We start from the raw sequence: 16940 nt of genomic DNA on the forward strand, positions 1-16940 counted from the left end.
AGTCAAGGCAAAATATGCACACAGAGCAAGCCGACCGACGCGACTGAATTGGAATTGCGAAAAAATACTGTGACAACTCAGGCCGGTATCCCTGGCGAAGTGTTGTTATGTGTTTTGAGGCTCCAGATTTTGGTGACAGAGACTCTTAACGCTTTGCTTTTTCAGCCACAGCTAATTAGCGGTGTTCAGGCGCGCTGATCGGTGTGTGGTGGGCTGACCCAAAAAATTATCCAGGTCAAATTTTACAGATAATTTATTTTAAATGAAGTAATATATTCCTAATTTCATTACTTGTAATCCTGTTTTTTAATACCAGTTTTTCCTGTAAAATTTGCTGGGTTAATTTAGCATTTTTTTCTGTAAATTTTCTTACTTTACTACAAGTTGCAATGTATTTATTACCTCAATCATTCTTTTTTTTTTTTTTTCCATTTATGGAATTATGTAATTCATTAAATGGCTTATTGTTAATTATAAAACAAAGTATTAGTCAAATACAAATGTGTAAAAATGTACCATTTTTTAAATGTTACTATATAATTGCTTAGTTAATTACAATTCAATTATTTTAAAAACAAGACGACATATTTGTATGACCATATTTGGTTTTTTTTTAACCTAATCTATAGATGACCTGGCTTACATGTCTATTTTTAAAAAAATCAAACGTACACAAAAGTTTGCCCGCCCCCGCACTAGCAACAAGAAGGTTGTTACCCGGGCGGCTGACTGGCGTCGTCGGTTGCCAGCAGAAAAATAAAAATAGACTATTATGATGGTCTCTTGAGATGGTCCCCTCCTTTTCCCCCCACAAGCGCACACACGCTTTCCCTGTTCCACAGCGCGCAGAGGAGGTGTGTGAAGGAGCGCACGCTGGCTCCTGATGTCAGCGCTGACGTCACGTCAAGGTGGCACCGCGTCAAGGCCGACGCCAAGGGAACGCAACTTGGGGGCGGGGAGCAAAGTCGCAAAGGAGGCCGAGAGGGGGGGGGGGGGGGAGGTAGGAGGGAGAGGATGTTAATTTGCGTGAAAAACATCCAGCCAGCCATTTTCTACGGTGCTTGCACACACATGCAAGTCCCTTGCTAAAGTCTTGGAAAGGCGAGCTCCATTCCTTTGTTTTTGTTGCATGCTGGCGACGTTTGGCTTTCACATCAAAAGAAGAATATCACACAAAGGTTGAGGATTCCAGCTTTGATTTGACGGCATTTGCATCTCAATTTGTCAAACAACTCAGGGCAGGGCTCCTCTCTTTGTTTGAAGCTACCTACTTTTCAAGTGTGCAAAAGTATCGGGACAGCTATTATGAAATGAACTCCGAGCGAACACGTTTTGGTGGCAACAGCCTTCCTTGCGATAAGTGCGTGGAGCCTGCGAGCCGGCGACTTGACCGGGCTGTTGCGTTCTTCAACTGAAATGCTTTTTTTCCCGGCCGACACTGCAGCCACTTTGAGTTCTCGTGGGGGTTTCCCCTGCAGTCTCCTTTTCGGGAGGTAACATGCATGCTCTATGGGGTTAAGGTCTGGTGACTCGGCCAGTCGAAGCCCTTCCACTTTTTCCCCCCTCGATGAAGGCCTCTGTTGTGTTTTGGGTCATTGTCTTGCTCGCACGATGACGCTTCTGGCGATGAGTTTGGATGCTGTTTTTTTTTTTTTACTGTCAATTGCCAGACAAAATGCTTTCGAATTCATTTTGCTGCCACCGTCATGAGTGACATCACCGATGACGACTGGTGAGCCCGCTTCAGAAGCAGCCGTGCAAGCCCAAGAGATGCTTCGCAGATGATCTTGTGTGTTTTGGATCCTTTCTTTCTCCACACTTTGGCCGTCCCGTCATTTCGGAAGAGGTTCACCTTGGTCTCGGCGGTCCACAAAACTTGGTTCCAAAACTTTTTGGGCTCTTCTTTGCAAAATCCAATATGACCTTCCCAATTCGTTGGTTGATGAGCGGTTTGTTTACATCTCGTGCTATGGCATATATCCTCTTTGCGACAGCTTTATTGTTGATGCAACTCGTGACGGCAGCAGCGGAAGGAATTCTGATGTCTACAAAAGCAGTTTGTCTGGAAAATGACCAAAAAAAAAAGCAAATTGTTGGTACTTTTATCTTTCAAACGGGTTTTTAGGTTGTCGTTTACCTGACTCTGAAAAAGGCAAAAGTCTGCCGCCAAAACGCGTCAGGTCAATGACAACCGACGAACCTGTCTGGGATAAAAGAAGCAACGATTTCAATTATAAATAAGAGACGGAGTGAACTTTATTCAATCATCGGGAGAATCTTCATCAAGCAACAAGACAATGACCCAAAACACAACAAATGACTTCATCATGGGGTAAAAGTGAAAGGTCAATCCCTGGAGCCTAACCCAAAAGAACATGCATTTCACCTCCAGAAGAGGTGAAAAGGTGGGTAGCTTCAAACCAAAAGCTGCTCTGTCCTGAGTTCTTTCACACAACCAAATTTCCCAACCTTTCGAACGTTCATCTTTTGATCGGAAAGCCAAATGTCTTGACAGCAAAAGCAAAGGACTCGAGCTCGCCGTTGCAATACTTTTGGAGGAGCCCGTACAGACAAACTCCAGATACAGCCATGCGCACCAAACGGACAAGTTACGGGTCCTCAATGTACAAGTGTGCCGGTTGGGAGGAAACGGGATTCGAGCCCAGGAATGCGAGGCGGATGCGCCAACCGCTTTGCCTGCCGCGCCGCCTCCCCCGCACCTGAATGGCGCTTTTGACTGGCAGCCGCCCGTCCTCGTCAAGGCTGACAACAAAGGGCAAATCGCGGCCACGCGCTGGCGCAGCCCAAGACAAAAGGGAGGAGGAGGGGCAAGAACAGCAGCAGCCAATCACACGACGGCATCCTCGCTAAAGGTCAGGCTGACAGCCGCAACTGAGGAAATGGCACCGGGTTCCAAGGTCGCACCGGCGGGGACATTCCGGACACGCGGGCCCTCCTGGGAGACGGCGGGCCGGAAAATCAACTCCCGGCGCAACAATGACTAACGCTGGCGCTAACAATACGTGGTAACCATGACAACAATTACCTTCCATCCCCCACCTCTGTGTTTGCAAGGAACGCACCTGCAGCATCACGAGGGGCCGCCGGGGTCACAATGCACACGCACGCCCCTCATTGAAATGCTCTCTCACGCACCACCACTCCGTTTGGGTCGCTCACACACGCACACGCTAGAAAAAAACGCTCTCACACAACTGAGAACATTATCTCGTGAAACGCCATTTCACACCAGCCAGAAAACCTTTGCACTCGCACACGATTCAAAGGCTCTCTAATGCTCATGATTTCTTTTTCTCACACTAGTGAAGATCTCATATACACACCTCGCACACTACTGAAAGGCCACGACACGACAGAATTTTTTTCATCGGACATATTGAAAGGCTCTCTCAATGTCTTCATTTTTTGTTTTCGCTAACACACGGTATTGAAACACGACACAAACAACAGATATTTTCCACTCACACACTAATGACATCTCTCACAAACAGACACACTAATAGAATTTGCCCTTGCACAATACTGGAATGCTCTCACACAGTGCTCAAAATGTTTCCACTCACACACAGTACTGAAAAAAAATCCACTCACACCACCACTGCCATTTGTTCCACACAGACACTATTAAGACATTCTCACACAGCGCTAATGGTTTTCCCTCACACATACTGCTGAAACATCCTCTCATGCACACACTACTGAAAACATTTATTCTCACATGCAACGAATCACCTCTAACACTATTGACAACTTTTCCGCTCACAAACTACTTGAATGCTCTGACACACACCTACTTGTATTTCTTGCTCACACACATTTGAAACACAGACTAATGAATTGTATTCACTCACAAACTTCGGAAAAGAAACCCACTCACACATTTCTGAATCGTCTCACACACCCACACACACACAATTGAAAACATTCCCGCTCACACACACTACTAAAATGTTCTCACACTACTGAATATGTTTTCACTCTGCAATGCTCTCACACAATACTGACATTTTCCACTCACACAACTGAAACAATGACACTCTGCTGAAAATGTTCCCTCTCACACCGCGGAAAACATTTTCGTTCACACACTATACTGAAAAGCTTTCATACATATTTTTTTTCACTCACACAAAACGGAAACACTCTTAACACACTACTAAAATATTGTCTACTCACACAACTTAAATGCTCTCACACACAGCTGGGGAAAAAAATGCGCTCAATCATACACCCTTGACTTTTTTTCATTCACATACTACTAAAACAGTCTTTCAACACTGAAATCCTCTGGCACATCTTTTACTACACACATAAGATACTGAATGCTCTAAGACAAAATGAAAAATAGAAAGAGGCCTTTCCAAATGAATCGTTTATTTACATGAGTTCAAAGCGTTACGGTCCCGTGACAAAACTGCACGAAAGGTTGCAGCGAAAAGTTGGCAATATCATGTCAGGTGGTTTGAGATGTTCAGTCAGCTGGCCATCCACAACGTGAAGGGGATGAAGATGGCGGCCAGGGCGGCCCCGGAGGACACGCCCAGGCAGGCCAAGGAGAGCAAGCCCAGCAGAGCCGCTACAACCGAGTTCCGCTGATCTCGGATCAGTGACTTCAACCACTGGCAGAACTGAAAAAGACAACAAGAAATAAATACAAAGGGTTTCGGGAGGAAACTAAATATGAGGAGCAAATGATCATTTCGCATTCAAATGACGAACCAAACGGTCTTAATTGTTTAATTAAAACACAATAACAGTGAAAGGTAAGTAGCCAGAAGGCGAAATGCCCAAGGTGACTCTAAAGTTCAGTAAAACATCGTTCTTGCCAGCAAGCTTTTTGCACAGAAACTGAAAAAGAAGTGAAAAAGCACTACAACCATTTTTATTATTAAAGTCAGCCTCTCAGAAGTAATTACTCTTTTTTTTTAACGGAGCTCTCCATGAATACAAAGATGTTCAGCGGTACGTGGGCTCCCTCTAGTGGTAAGCAAAAGAATCCATCCACCCATTATCTATACTGCTTATCCTCCACAAGGGTCGCGGGCGTGCTGGAGCCTATCCCAGCTGTCTTCGGGCAGTAGGCTGGGGACACCCTGAATTGGTTGCCAGCCAATCGCAGGGCACACAGAGACAAACAAACATCCGCACTCACAATCACACCTAGGGGCAATTTGGAGTGTCCAATCAACCTACCACGCATGTTTTTGGAATGTGGGAGGAAACCGGAGCACCCGGAGAAAACCCACGCAGGCACGGGGAGAACATGCAAACCACACAGGTAGGCCGGAGCCGGGATCGAACCCACGACCTCTGAACTGTGAGCGGTCGCGCAAACCAGTCGATCACTGTGCCGCCGAGCAAAAGAATCATTCAATGTAATTTTCAAAAATATGCATGTTAAATACAGTAGTCAAAACACTTTATCTATCCAGTAATGTACATTTGTTAAGTAAAGTTGTACTGAACTTTTAACGAAAACACATTCAAAGTTTGAAAGTGGTTTAAAAAAAAAGTACTATGTATTTTTTTTAATTTAGGTGAAACTTGGTGCAAAAAAAGGCTTGAGAACCACTGTTTTGATAAAAATGACATTCATGGACATCGGCTAACTTGGGCAACCGGATCAAGACTTTTGCCTGTTCTCAACGACAATCATCAAATACTAGAGCAGTGATGCAAAAACATGAAAAGAGTGACCGTAGCCCCGGCCCCCGATTCTAACCTGTTCTGTCTGCAGGCTGCGCGCGGCTCCGTAGCGGCACCACGTGACGAAATGCTCGCAGTTGTTCCACAGCAGGCTGTAGGGGACGCTGCCGAGCAGGCGCTCCGCCCGCCGCGCTGCCTCCTCGGCGTCTGGGGGACCGCGTCGGGCGCTCTCCATGGCGTGCGAGTTGAGCTGCACGCTCGCGCCATACGCGAAGTCCTCCACAGTGTCCACGCGCACGCTCGCGCGCTTGAAGAGCACGCCGAGCAGCAGGCGCGTGTTGGTCACCTTACGGCGGAGGTGGCGCGAGTCCGACGTGACTGCGGGGAGGATGTCCGGGATGAGGTGCGCCACACGGCCGGGACCCAGGTAGATGCCGAAGTGCGTGAAGAGCGTGCGCGGCACCTCCAGCAAGTCGCCGCGCCGGTAGACGCGCTCGCGCTCAGGGGGCGGCGGTGGCGGGTGCGCGCACGTCACGAAGAACACCACTTTGTCCAGCAGAAAGGCGAGCGCGTCCAGCATGACGTGAAGGAGAAGAGCAGCACTTTGTCCGGCAGGAAGGTGAGCGCGACCACCATGACGACACGCGCCTGATGCTCCGAATGGGCCCGGGCACATTGGCACCAGGGGCGGGACCAGATGGGCGTGACAAACAACCAACGTTTTGGGGTGTAAATGTGTTGACTTTACCACCCAAAAAAATGGAAAGTGAGGATGCTACATCACGCCGCCTCCAATAGGGGGCGGCGTGATGTAGGTTCGTTATTAGTATGGTTACTTTAATGTGGAACTTAAAGCGAAGCATCACCACGAAATACCACCTGGATGGTTTAACACAAACACGCGCGCACACACACACACACACGAGAGTTGGCTACCCAATAAAAGCACAGGAATCGGACGTGAGAGGAAGTAAGGGGGAGGAGTCATACAGCACACATAAAGAAAGAGCACTTTGTTTTCATTCTCCTGAAACTTTCCACACACGAACACACATGCGCACGCAAAAAGTATGAAGGGAAATAAAGTGAGTGTTTTGCAGCAAAGCTGACATCACTGCTTCCAAACCACCAAATGGCTTCTCGCTTTTGCTCACACACAAGTTCTCCCCCCCACACACACATCATTAAGCCACCACCCCCATGTGTGTGTTGACGGGACAACACTCCACATGTTGACAGACAAGCAGCGTGTGTGTGTGTGTGTGTGCGTGTGTGTGCGTGTGTGACACTAACGCCGGCCAGATGTGCGGTGGCCATCCCGCTAAGCTAGTAGGCTAAGTAGGCAGCAGCGGGCCAACTCGTCCCCAGACTTCGCATGAAGCCGACACACACAACATCAGAGAGGTTAAAGGTCGTAAAAGGCCGTCTCCCAGACGCGAGGGCGGGACTTGTCGACACCTTTTACTTCCTGCCACTGAAGGCCACTTTTAATGAACACTCGGTCGGCTTCACCGCAATCGTTCCGAGGAATTCAACAGTTTTCCCCAAAAAGCGAGGGGGGCCGAGCAGGCAGCGGTCGCTGTGACGACAGAAGGCCTGTTTGCAATTAAGGAGGAAGTGACATTCCACAGAGCGAGGTGAGAGGTCGCCGCTCCAATGAAGTCCGGTGAGGTCATGTGATCGAAGCTGACAGTCAAGTCCTCCGCCACTAAAACCGAGCATGCACGTGTGTTGCGTGTGTGTGTGTTGCGTGTGTGCGTGTGTTAACTGAGCAGGGGCGTGAGGTCAGGAAGTCCATGGAGCTTCAAGTCCAGCAACATCTGAGCCAAGGCTTTTCCCTGCAGGAGGTCCACACACACACATTGATTGACAGCCACCCCGTGTGGGCGCGTGCGTGTGCGTGTGAGAGTGTGTGTGTGTCGTACCTGGGGGTCACTGCGCAGGGATGCGACCCCTCCCCCGCCAAGTGAATTCTTCAGGACAAAATTGAGACCGTTGATCCCTGGCAGAGTGTATCTGCGCACGCAAAAAAAAAAACACTCGTAACCATGGCAACACAAATGTGTGCAGCTCGCCGGCACTTTAACGAGACGTCAACGCGGACTAATGAAGCGCCTGTGGCGGCCATGTTGCATTTCATTGCCTCTTTTATGGCCCTTCGTTGGGCTAATTGCTAACACATGCTTAGCACACCGGTTAAGGGTTAGAATTCATTCTGTTTAACGCCACTGCCAGTTGAGGATTACTGTCACACGACACTAATTACAACTTATTAAAAACAACCCATTGCTTACTTTTTCAGTCTGCTAGCATGACGCTAATGTTAATTAGAACTTATGTTGCGGCGCTATAACCCTTTAAGCAACCGACGTAAGACAAATAGTGCAGATACAGTACAGTGCTTAGTCATATATTCTTTGTTATCTGCGAAGAACAACTACCGGTACTATTAATGACGCACCGATGAGCTAATAATTTATATCTTTCTATCTCTATATCTGTAGTACACTAGCACCAGGTGGCCAAGGCGGGCACACCAGAAAGAACTAGTTCTGCAGCTACCTACATAGAAGGGAACAACAGTATGCATACGTGAATGTTGATAGGTCATTAAATAGAATTATTAAACATGGGGTACCACGGGGATCCATATTGTGACCACCTCTCTTTATTCTGTATATCAATGAGTTTGTTAACTCTTCAAAAGTGCTCCACAAAGTCTTGTTTGTGGATGAAACTAGCCTTTTTGGCCCACAAGAGACCATTTTAAGTTAACCAAATTGTCAACAAAGAACTTTGTGAAATTGACACTAGCAAATTCCAAACATACTGTACATATTAAATATGATGCACCGACAAGATCGCAAGTAAGCACTACCAACATTTCTGGGAATAAACTAAAAAAAAAAATTTAAAAAAAATGTTTTAAAACCATATCAATTATCTTGTTTGAAAAGAATCTCAAATTACAATATGTGGGCCTCATGGTTAAACTGAGGTATGTTTTTTCCACCTCCAACACTTGTTATATTATACAAAACTATTTGAGCCCCATCTATATTGCTGCAATGTAATTTGGTGCAACATTTTTCCGAGCTTTACAAACAAACTCCAAGCTCTGCAAAAGAAAGTGGTACGTGTTTTTTTCCTGGTCTGAAAACAATTAACCCACTAGCCCACTTTTTGGCCTCCATGGAATATGAAGAGTCCTTCAGTTCAGGATCTACCACAATTCATGTATCAAGTCATTCATAATTTGCACCCTGACTTTAGTGATCTTATTCCAACGAGCTCTTCTTTCCGTAGACATTACAGCAGGAATAAAGATGTCATCAGTAGCCAGAAGCAAAGGCTTCAAACTACTTGTGTGTTGTGGCCCACAGATCTGGAACCAGCAAGAGGTTCACCTCGGTCCAATCCCTCCACAACTTTAAAAGGGAATTAAAAGCCTGAATTATTGATTAGATACTTCTAATTTGGCTGAATCGACTGACTGGCATTATCAATGTCCTGTTTGTGTTGGAAGTGCAAGGATGCTTTTTCGTTTTTTTTGGTCGTTGTTGTTTTGTCTTTATGTATTTAAGTGTCCTATAGGCCCCCACTCAATAAGCTTTAAGTACCGCAGCTTAAAGGGGGAGGGAGGGGGACGGGTCTGTTTCACAGGCGGTTGTATGGTAAACTTCAAGTTGCCCTCGTGGTGGTAAATATGCAACTGTAATATTTGACGTGAATAAACTGCAACTGAAATGAGTTAAAGAGCAGCACAACAGCCTTTCAATTGATAGTGTGGCCAAAACTGGTTACTCGCTACAGTACATTTCAAAACTGGTATTTGCAGACAGGGGAAATCCAAGTCCATAAAGTAAAAAACTTGCCACAGTTTGGCATTAGCCACGAGTGCTTCTACTTAACCGGCAGGTAAACCAGCTCAGTTGATTAGAAGCACCTGTAGCTCAAGACGAACTGTGGCGGGGTTTTGACTTTCTGTATCTGAATTTCCCATATCTGGGTATTTGTAATGCCTGCGTCTTCATCAAAACAGGCTTGTTACCTTTTTCACATTTGCAAATGATGACGCGATTTAGAAAATGACCTAAACAGAGAGAGGTAGTGGCAAAGTGGGGACTTATAAGGTGAAAAAAAACCCAGCAGTGACATGGAGGAATGTGAATGTACTTTTTTTTTACTTCAGTACAGCAATTAGTACGACTACGCTATTTTACCGGTCTTTTTTAAAGTCTGTAATCTGTATTTCTACTTCAGTACAGAGTTTTGGATGTACGGTGTCCCGTTTTGGCGCTGTTGTGAACATAAACAGCGGTTCCTTTCAGCGCCAAGATTCCGTGTGGTGACGGCGAGAGACATTTGGGACCAATTAGAAACAGAACATCCACAGCCTGAAGCAGTCATCTGCTTCGCCATGACGAGTCACGGTGGTTTGCAAACATTATTGCGGTTGTTCCTCGTGGCCCGCCCGTAACCCACTCACCGCGTCACGGCGCCGTGCAGGTCTGGCGGGAAGAGGTGGGCCAGGTATTGCTCCACCACAGAGGCAGTCAGGTGCTTCTTCAGGTAGGCGAAGAGGCGGGCGTCGCGAGCGATCACTCCTGCGCGCGACGCTAACGGTTAGCTTAGCGTGACGAAGCAGGGCGGAGCGAGCGGTTGGCGTGGCTCACCGATGTTGGCCGAGTCTCCTTTGTCGCCGCTTCTGGCGTAGGCCAGTTCTTCCAGCCTGTAGCAGTGCGGCCCGCTGGGAAGCTCTACAACATCAACACCACAAGATCTCATCATGGAGGCCTGCATGCTACTCCCTCTAGTGGTACACAAACAATCACTGAAAGAAATGTTCCAACTGTGCATTGGTGCAGTGGCTTCAACTTTCTTAATCCTGTACAGTACATTGAGTCCAGTTCAGCTGGATTTGACTTTTAAGTACATTTTCATTTAACCTTTTAAAACTGTTTGTTTTCAAACATTTATTGAAATATGTTTGATCTTACCATTCCTTTTAATTGAATCATTAAGAAGTTTATTTTGTTATATATATTTAAGCACAGTTTAAATGTGCAAACTGCGCGTAACGCTACAAAACAATATTTAATAAAATTTGGGTGGTACTTGGGGAGTTGAATGATTTTTTTTTTCTTCTTAATAGTACTTTGTCAATTCATTCTCAGTGAGGCTTGAACACCACTAGTGGTATGCAATTTTATAATAGTTTGGGATTTTACATTATAGTTAGTTTATATTTCATTTTGACTTATTTTTTCTAATTTTTATTTTTGGAAAACGCTTTCTTTTAGTTTCGTGTTTCTTAGTTTTAATATTAGCATATATATATATATATATATATATATATATATATATATATATATATATATATATATTATATATATGGAGTATTTATCAAGTTCAAGATAAAAAAACAAGTTTGTGTAAAAAGTAAACTACAACTCTTAAACAACTGACCTTCCTTATTCTGTAGCTATGGATGTACAGCAACACCAAAATAAAAACTTTTAACGTTAACCCTAAAAGCTCATGTATGACATTGACAAAGATGAAAAAGAGCAATTTAGTCAATTACATTTTCTTTCCTGTCTTTAAGCTCAGTGTTAATGTTCAAAGAATACCAAATGTTCCGCTGCAATTTAATGTTGGCCATTACGTATTAGGAGAGCTAAGTATTTATGAGGTGGCACTCGCTGTATAAAGTTTAAGAACCACTGGATACATGCCATCTGCAGGTCACCATGGCAACCGTAAGCGGCTGACGGAGCACCTGCGTCGGGTGCTTCCTCCGCCCACGTGAGAGGGGCCTCCTGCTCGGGCACGTCAGGCCCCGCCTCCGAGAGAGACTCCACCCACTGTCCGTCCACGTGGATGTCGATCTGGAGTTGAGACTTGGGGTGGTAGAAGAAGAGCGGCTTCAGGACCGGCGACCTTGGAAGACGACGTCATCGAGGTCAACGACTGACAAAAAACGACTCGGGTGAGGTGGCCATGCGGGCGGGGTCAAAACTCACACGCGGGGACGCCCGCCCACGATACCGCACAGTCCGGGAGCTGCGAGCAAGGAAACAAACGTCACGTGACACACGGGCAGCAGAGGTTACTAAAAGTAACAGACAATACACAGACTGGTTTGTTACCTTGAAAATTATATGAATATGTTGGGAAATTACTAACATAAGCACAGATACTGAAAGGGGTCTCGACTCGCTTGATTTTTGCAACAATAACATGCAGGTTTGCTTGAGACTCGAAGGCTGTCGATAGTGTGAGCGTGACGGTCGTACCCATGCCTGTCCCGGCGGGGGCGATCTCTCTGGAGAAGACCTCCAGTGCCTTCTTGTCTTTGTGGTGGACGGCCAACCACAGCACCGCCTCCCTGGCACCCTGCGCAGGCAGCGCGTTAGCCTCGTTCGCACCCTGAGGTCAAAAGGTGCATTTCTCACTTTGTTGGAGCCGTTGGCGCCGTACGTGTCCTCCGCTCCAAGAACCTGGATGTTGACTGCTGAGAAGTCGTCCAGATGCAAATGCTTAAATATGCGCTTTGTCCTACACAAAAAAAGTGAGGAATATTCAACTTTCAGGTGACATTTCAGCATGAACCTGAAATGTACTACAACCTCTACAGATAAAACTTAATTTGACCCCAACTCCGAATAGGTCTAAATTTTGGTGAGCAGCATCCAGATGTTTCCATGCCAGCAAACAGACCTCTTGATGATGCTCTCTGCGGTCCTGCGGGCCTTTTCCACTGCTCTGGGCCCGCCTAGCGGACACACGGCGGTGGCACGAAAGCCGTCCATGTAAGTGGCGCACACCTGCGGGCGAAGAAGGACGTGCTGAGGGCTTCGAAGTAGCCACGCCCCCCCTGCGTCCCTTTCGTCACAGCTCACCTTGTAGTCTCGTGGTGGAGCAAAGCCTTTGGCGCCGCTCACCTTGACGGCGCCGCCCTCGATACCTGTGCACACACAAAACACACCTCCGTCACCATCAACACTAACATCAACATCAAAATGGAGCACATACCCGGCACTTCCTGTATGAGCACACGGCTGAAGTCGCAGATGACGTCAGGCAGCACGTATCTCCGCGGGTCGCCAATCTCGTACACCAGCTGCTCGGCCACCGTGCCAAACGCCACCAGGCCGCCCGTCTTTGGCGGTTTGGAAAGAACAAAGGAGCCGTCGGCGGAACATTCCACCACCGGGAAGCCAATGTTGTCCCTGCCAGAGACCGTCGGGTTCACCAGGGCTTTTAGCAGGGTTGGCGGCGGGCGGCGAGGTGCTTACCAGTCGGGAACGCGATGCCAGTCAGTGAAGATCCCACCGGTGCTCTGGGCGCCGCACTCAATCAGGTGGCCAGCCAGACTGAAAAGCGTCAGCGAGGCGGCGTGTATGAATGGCAATGAGTCAGCGAGTCACAAAGTCAGCGAGTCAAAGAGTCAGCGAGTCAGTTTTCTCACCTTCCAGCGGCCAGCAGGTCCAAGTCGCCTTTTGCCCATCCGAACTGCGAGACAGCAGATTATCAACACGGTGAATGAGTGGTGGCGTGTTGTCATGGCAACCACATAATCAATACTCCCAAAACATTCAGAACATACGGCGTGCATGAGTGGCCCGAGAGCGAGGGCGCTGTCCACGCAACGGCCTGTGACCACAATGTCGGCGCCAAGGTCCAGACAGCGGCGGATGGGCAGTGCCCTGCGCACACACAAACACATTAGCGTGCACGTGAACAAGATGTGCAAGCGAGCGCTCATGTACCCGACGTAGGCGTTCATGCTGTGCAGTGTTTTCGGCAAGGCGTGGCTGTTGCCGTCGTCGGCCATCTTGACCTCAGCGAGGCGGCTTCTCTGCGGACACAGGGTCAAAAAAAGTCATTGAGTTCACGACTCAACAAGTCGTCAAAAATCAGTGAGTCAATTTGTCAGTAATTCAAAAAAAGAAAATAAGTCGAAGTATTAGTGACTCACAAAGTCCTGGATCCAGTCATTCAAAAATCATTGAGTCTGCGAGTAAAAAAGTAAATAAGTCAACATGTCACTGATTCAATTTGTCAATATGTCAATGAATCAGAATCAAAAAAGTAAATAAAAGTTATAGAGTCAAAAGGTCAATGAGCCAGTGAGTCAAAAGTCACTAAGCAGGCAAGTCAAGACACGTCTGTGAATCAAAAAGTAAATGAGTCAACATGTTATTGGGTTAGTGATTCAATGTCAACATGTCAGCAAGTCAATGCGATTGAGTCAAAAAGGAAACAAGTCAAAGAGAGTCAAAGTCAAACCAGTGAGTCAAAAGTCACAGAGTCAGCAAGTAAATGAGTCAAAGTCCTGGTGAGTCAAAGTCAATAAGTTAGTCAACAAATCAGCGACTTGAGTTAAAAAGTCACTAAGTCAGAGTGAAATCAGTGAATCAAAATGTTAACAGCAGAAGAGTGAATGTTTGTCACTCAGTCAACGCTGGGATGAGTGGCGGGGATCCTCACATGGGCCATGAGGTCATCCCCCGTCACCACAGCAACCCTGAGGTCCAGGCCGGCCTTCTTGACCACTTCCTGTATGGCCGCGGCGCAGGCTAACGGGTTCACGCCACCCGCGTTACTGACCACACGCACACCTGCAAGGATAAAGCCAGTTGCTGCGGACACACCTCACCGTTGCTACAGAGACTCACCTTTCCTGTGGATGTCGTGGATGGATGGCGCCAAGGCCGCCTGGACAAAGTCTGGAGCGTAACCCAGATTCTACGAGAGAACGACATCATTTCAGTGGCTCCCTCATACACGTACTCTCTCACTCACGCACACACACGCTTACAGGCGCCTTGGCCTTGGCTGCTGTGAGGAGCGACATGGTGATCTCACTCAGGTAATCAAACACCAAGAAGTCCAGTTTCCCGCCATGGATCAGCTGAGGCACTGTGAATTCATGCACATGCACGCACAGACAAAAGAAGGATGAATGCTTGGATAGCATTAGTATGGTGGACGGGCTGTACCTGAGGTGGCCGTGTCCCCCCAGAATCCCGAGGCGCAACCGATGCGGACCGGCCCCGTGTCACCGCAGGTGTCCGTCAAGTGTCTGGTGTTCGACAACGAGCTGACACGGGAAAGCGTGACAGACTTTAGCGCCCTTCCCCGACACAGCAAGCACGCGAACATCCTCAAGGCGTAAGACAATCAAATAAAACTAAACAAAAACAACATAAAAGAAAGAAAAGTTGCCGAGTTCAAGGTGCTCTGGTATGAGATTGGAGGCACTTCTGGTCTGTCTTCTTCGTCGTCGTCGTTTATCAATGTAGCCCGATGGCATCCCCTTGTGGTGGAAAGAAGTGGTTGCTTGCCCTGAAAAGCTAACAATTGAAAAGTATTTCTTAAAAAGATATATAAACAAACAAATCTCTCCACCATGAACCTCTTCTATAATGTTAAACGACAACTTTTGTTCGACTTGGGTTTTTGACCATTGACGAGGCGTACCTTCACTTCTGGGTACATGCACTAATCCAGGTAGAAACATGCAGCCAGGCGCTAAATAAAAACACAAAAAGTCAATTTTTTATTAATCTTATTTTTATTGGGTTTTTTTCCCTCTTAAATTGACAATAAAGAAAGGGGAAGACAAGGCATGCATTTTTATATCCATATTTGTTTGTCCACTAGATGACGACAGAGTAAATCATTCAGGCGATTTTTAAAAAATAATTAGTAATTATTATTAGTAGGCCTATTCATTCCAATCGACTTGACTTTTAGCGGCATGCTCGACTTCCTCGGCTTTTTCTTTTTGTGCAAGCTGTCACGTGACTCCCAGAACAACTGCTGATTGGCCGGCAGGCTGTTGACAGCTAAGAGTCGTTCGGCTGTGCCCGACCTGTCACGCGGCGATGCTGCCTGGCCCGTTGTCGTGATGCCAGAGGCGTTGCCACCCGCACTTTGAAGGGAGCTCAAGTCAGGCTTGAGGGAATCTTTCACTGTGAAAGTGGAGCAGTGCAGACGCGGGTTGGGGTTGGCACTATGTCGGTTCCGACTGCGCAGCGAGCTGAAGAGCATGGCGCAGCCTGCCACTGTGCAGCCATGTTTAATCTTGAGGTGCACACCGCTGTGGTGGATCTTCAAAGTTCCTTTGTGCAAAAGACACACCATGTGACATCACATGACCGTCACATGACCACACCAGGTCACGCCTACCTTTGTCATAGAAGCTTTTCCCACAAAGGTCACAGGAGACCCGTCCCTTGTGAGGCCATCGGAAGGAGCCGAGGGTGCAGGTAGCGGGATGGCGGTGAGAAGGAGTGGAATCGAGGGTGGAGGAAAGAGTGGAGGAAGGGATCAAAAGGAGGCCAGGATTCCACATGGCTCCACCCACTTGATCCTGGGAGAACAAAAGTTGGAGGTGATGTCACGATGCCATCGCCGGGTCAGGAGATCACAAGCTTGTAGCCACCTTGGCGGGGGCGGCATTTGTGCGATTGACAGCCGCCGTGGCATGGAAAATGGGCCATGTCTCGCCAAAGCACAGGAAGTGTTGCAGGAGTAGCAGCTCCTCCTCGAGGTTGCGGCACCTCCCCAAGAGAAGGTTGTCAGGAGCGCCGCCGGCCAGCAGGTCTCCAGGGGGAGACGCGCTCACCCACTGGGACGACTTTCGACCCTGCGAGTGCAGGACGTGACCCACCTGCAAGCGACAGGAAGTCAGCGTGATAGGCCTGAGCTGAACACTTCCTGGCACCCAGAGCTCGCCGCCGCACACCTGATGGTCATCAAGTTTCACATCATACCTTATGCACCGTCTTAGTGGTGGACAAGTCGACTTCTTCAGACATGGTCTCACGAAGACAAGAACAGCAGCTCGTCCCTTCAAGTCCTGGTTGTCTTCTCGCTCGTCAGCACGCCACTCGCCTGTTTTCCTCTTTTTCGTCACTATTTGACTCCGCCCACTGGCCTCCCATTGGACAACGGCGATGCTGATCGGCTAAAAGCGCACACGTCGAGGAACGCCTGCAGCCAAACCTTCATGAAGTTGAAGTAGGTGACAGATTGACAGCGGACATGACAAAATGGCGTCGGCACCGTGGATGTGACAAAATGGCGTTTGGCATCATGGCCGCGACAAGGTGGAGGGCATGAGAGGTTCCGAGTGGCAGCTCCAAGTCGAACTAGTTGTTTTTTTCTCGTTGCTGCGACAACTTGTTTGTTGCCTGAGGACGAAAGCGCCCAGGAATCCGATTAGCGCCGTCTTGCTGTCAAAGTGACTTTCGAGACTC

The 16940-nt window shown here is 47.7% G+C and overlaps 3 protein-coding genes across 4 annotated transcripts; all 3 read right to left on the minus strand.

Moving 5' to 3' along the window:
* Positions 1–4375: 4375 nt before the first annotated feature.
* Positions 4376–6973, minus strand: LOC147150878 (lecithin retinol acyltransferase-like). The gene is made up of 2 exons (XM_086017528.1): positions 5744–6973; positions 4376–4649 (listed from the first exon to the last, which is right to left on the minus strand). The coding sequence occupies exons 1-2, from the start codon at positions 6341–6343 to the stop codon at positions 4497–4499; spliced, it is 753 nt and encodes a 250-aa protein (XP_085873654.1). The 5' UTR covers positions 6344–6973; the 3' UTR covers positions 4376–4496.
* A 153-nt stretch (positions 6974–7126) lies between these two features.
* Positions 7127–14838, minus strand: LOC147150879 (uncharacterized). The gene is made up of 19 exons (XM_086017500.1): positions 14676–14838; positions 14495–14595; positions 14352–14421; positions 14164–14294; positions 13443–13531; positions 13280–13379; positions 13142–13185; positions 12969–13046; positions 12706–12902; positions 12573–12637; positions 12391–12497; positions 12126–12228; positions 11967–12066; positions 11694–11733; positions 11450–11610; positions 10344–10427; positions 10157–10274; positions 7593–7683; positions 7127–7505 (listed from the first exon to the last, which is right to left on the minus strand). Exons 1-19 carry the CDS (start codon positions 14836–14838, stop codon positions 7431–7433), a joined length of 1917 nt encoding a protein of 638 aa, XP_085873626.1. The 3' UTR covers positions 7127–7430.
* A 52-nt stretch (positions 14839–14890) lies between these two features.
* LOC147150880 (uncharacterized) lies at positions 14891–16845 on the minus strand. 2 transcript variants are annotated; one of them, XM_086017519.1, is made up of 6 exons: positions 16455–16845; positions 16124–16351; positions 15868–16051; positions 15551–15800; positions 15157–15207; positions 14891–15029 (listed from the first exon to the last, which is right to left on the minus strand). In XM_086017519.1, exons 1-5 carry the CDS (start codon positions 16497–16499, stop codon positions 15159–15161), a joined length of 756 nt encoding a protein of 251 aa, XP_085873645.1. In that variant the 5' UTR covers positions 16500–16845; the 3' UTR covers positions 14891–15029; positions 15157–15158. The 2 variants fall into 2 exon arrangements, with proteins under 2 accessions (XP_085873645.1, XP_085873638.1); XM_086017512.1 differs by lacking the exons at positions 14891–15029; positions 15157–15207 and having other exon boundaries at positions 15246–15800.
* Positions 16846–16940: the final 95 nt, after the last annotated feature.

Source organism: Filicampus tigris, chromosome 2 (assembly GCF_054856515.1).
Source record: "Filicampus tigris isolate MCC_2025a chromosome 2, RoL_Ftig_1.0, whole genome shotgun sequence".
NCBI lineage: Eukaryota > Metazoa > Chordata > Actinopteri > Syngnathiformes > Syngnathidae > Filicampus > Filicampus tigris.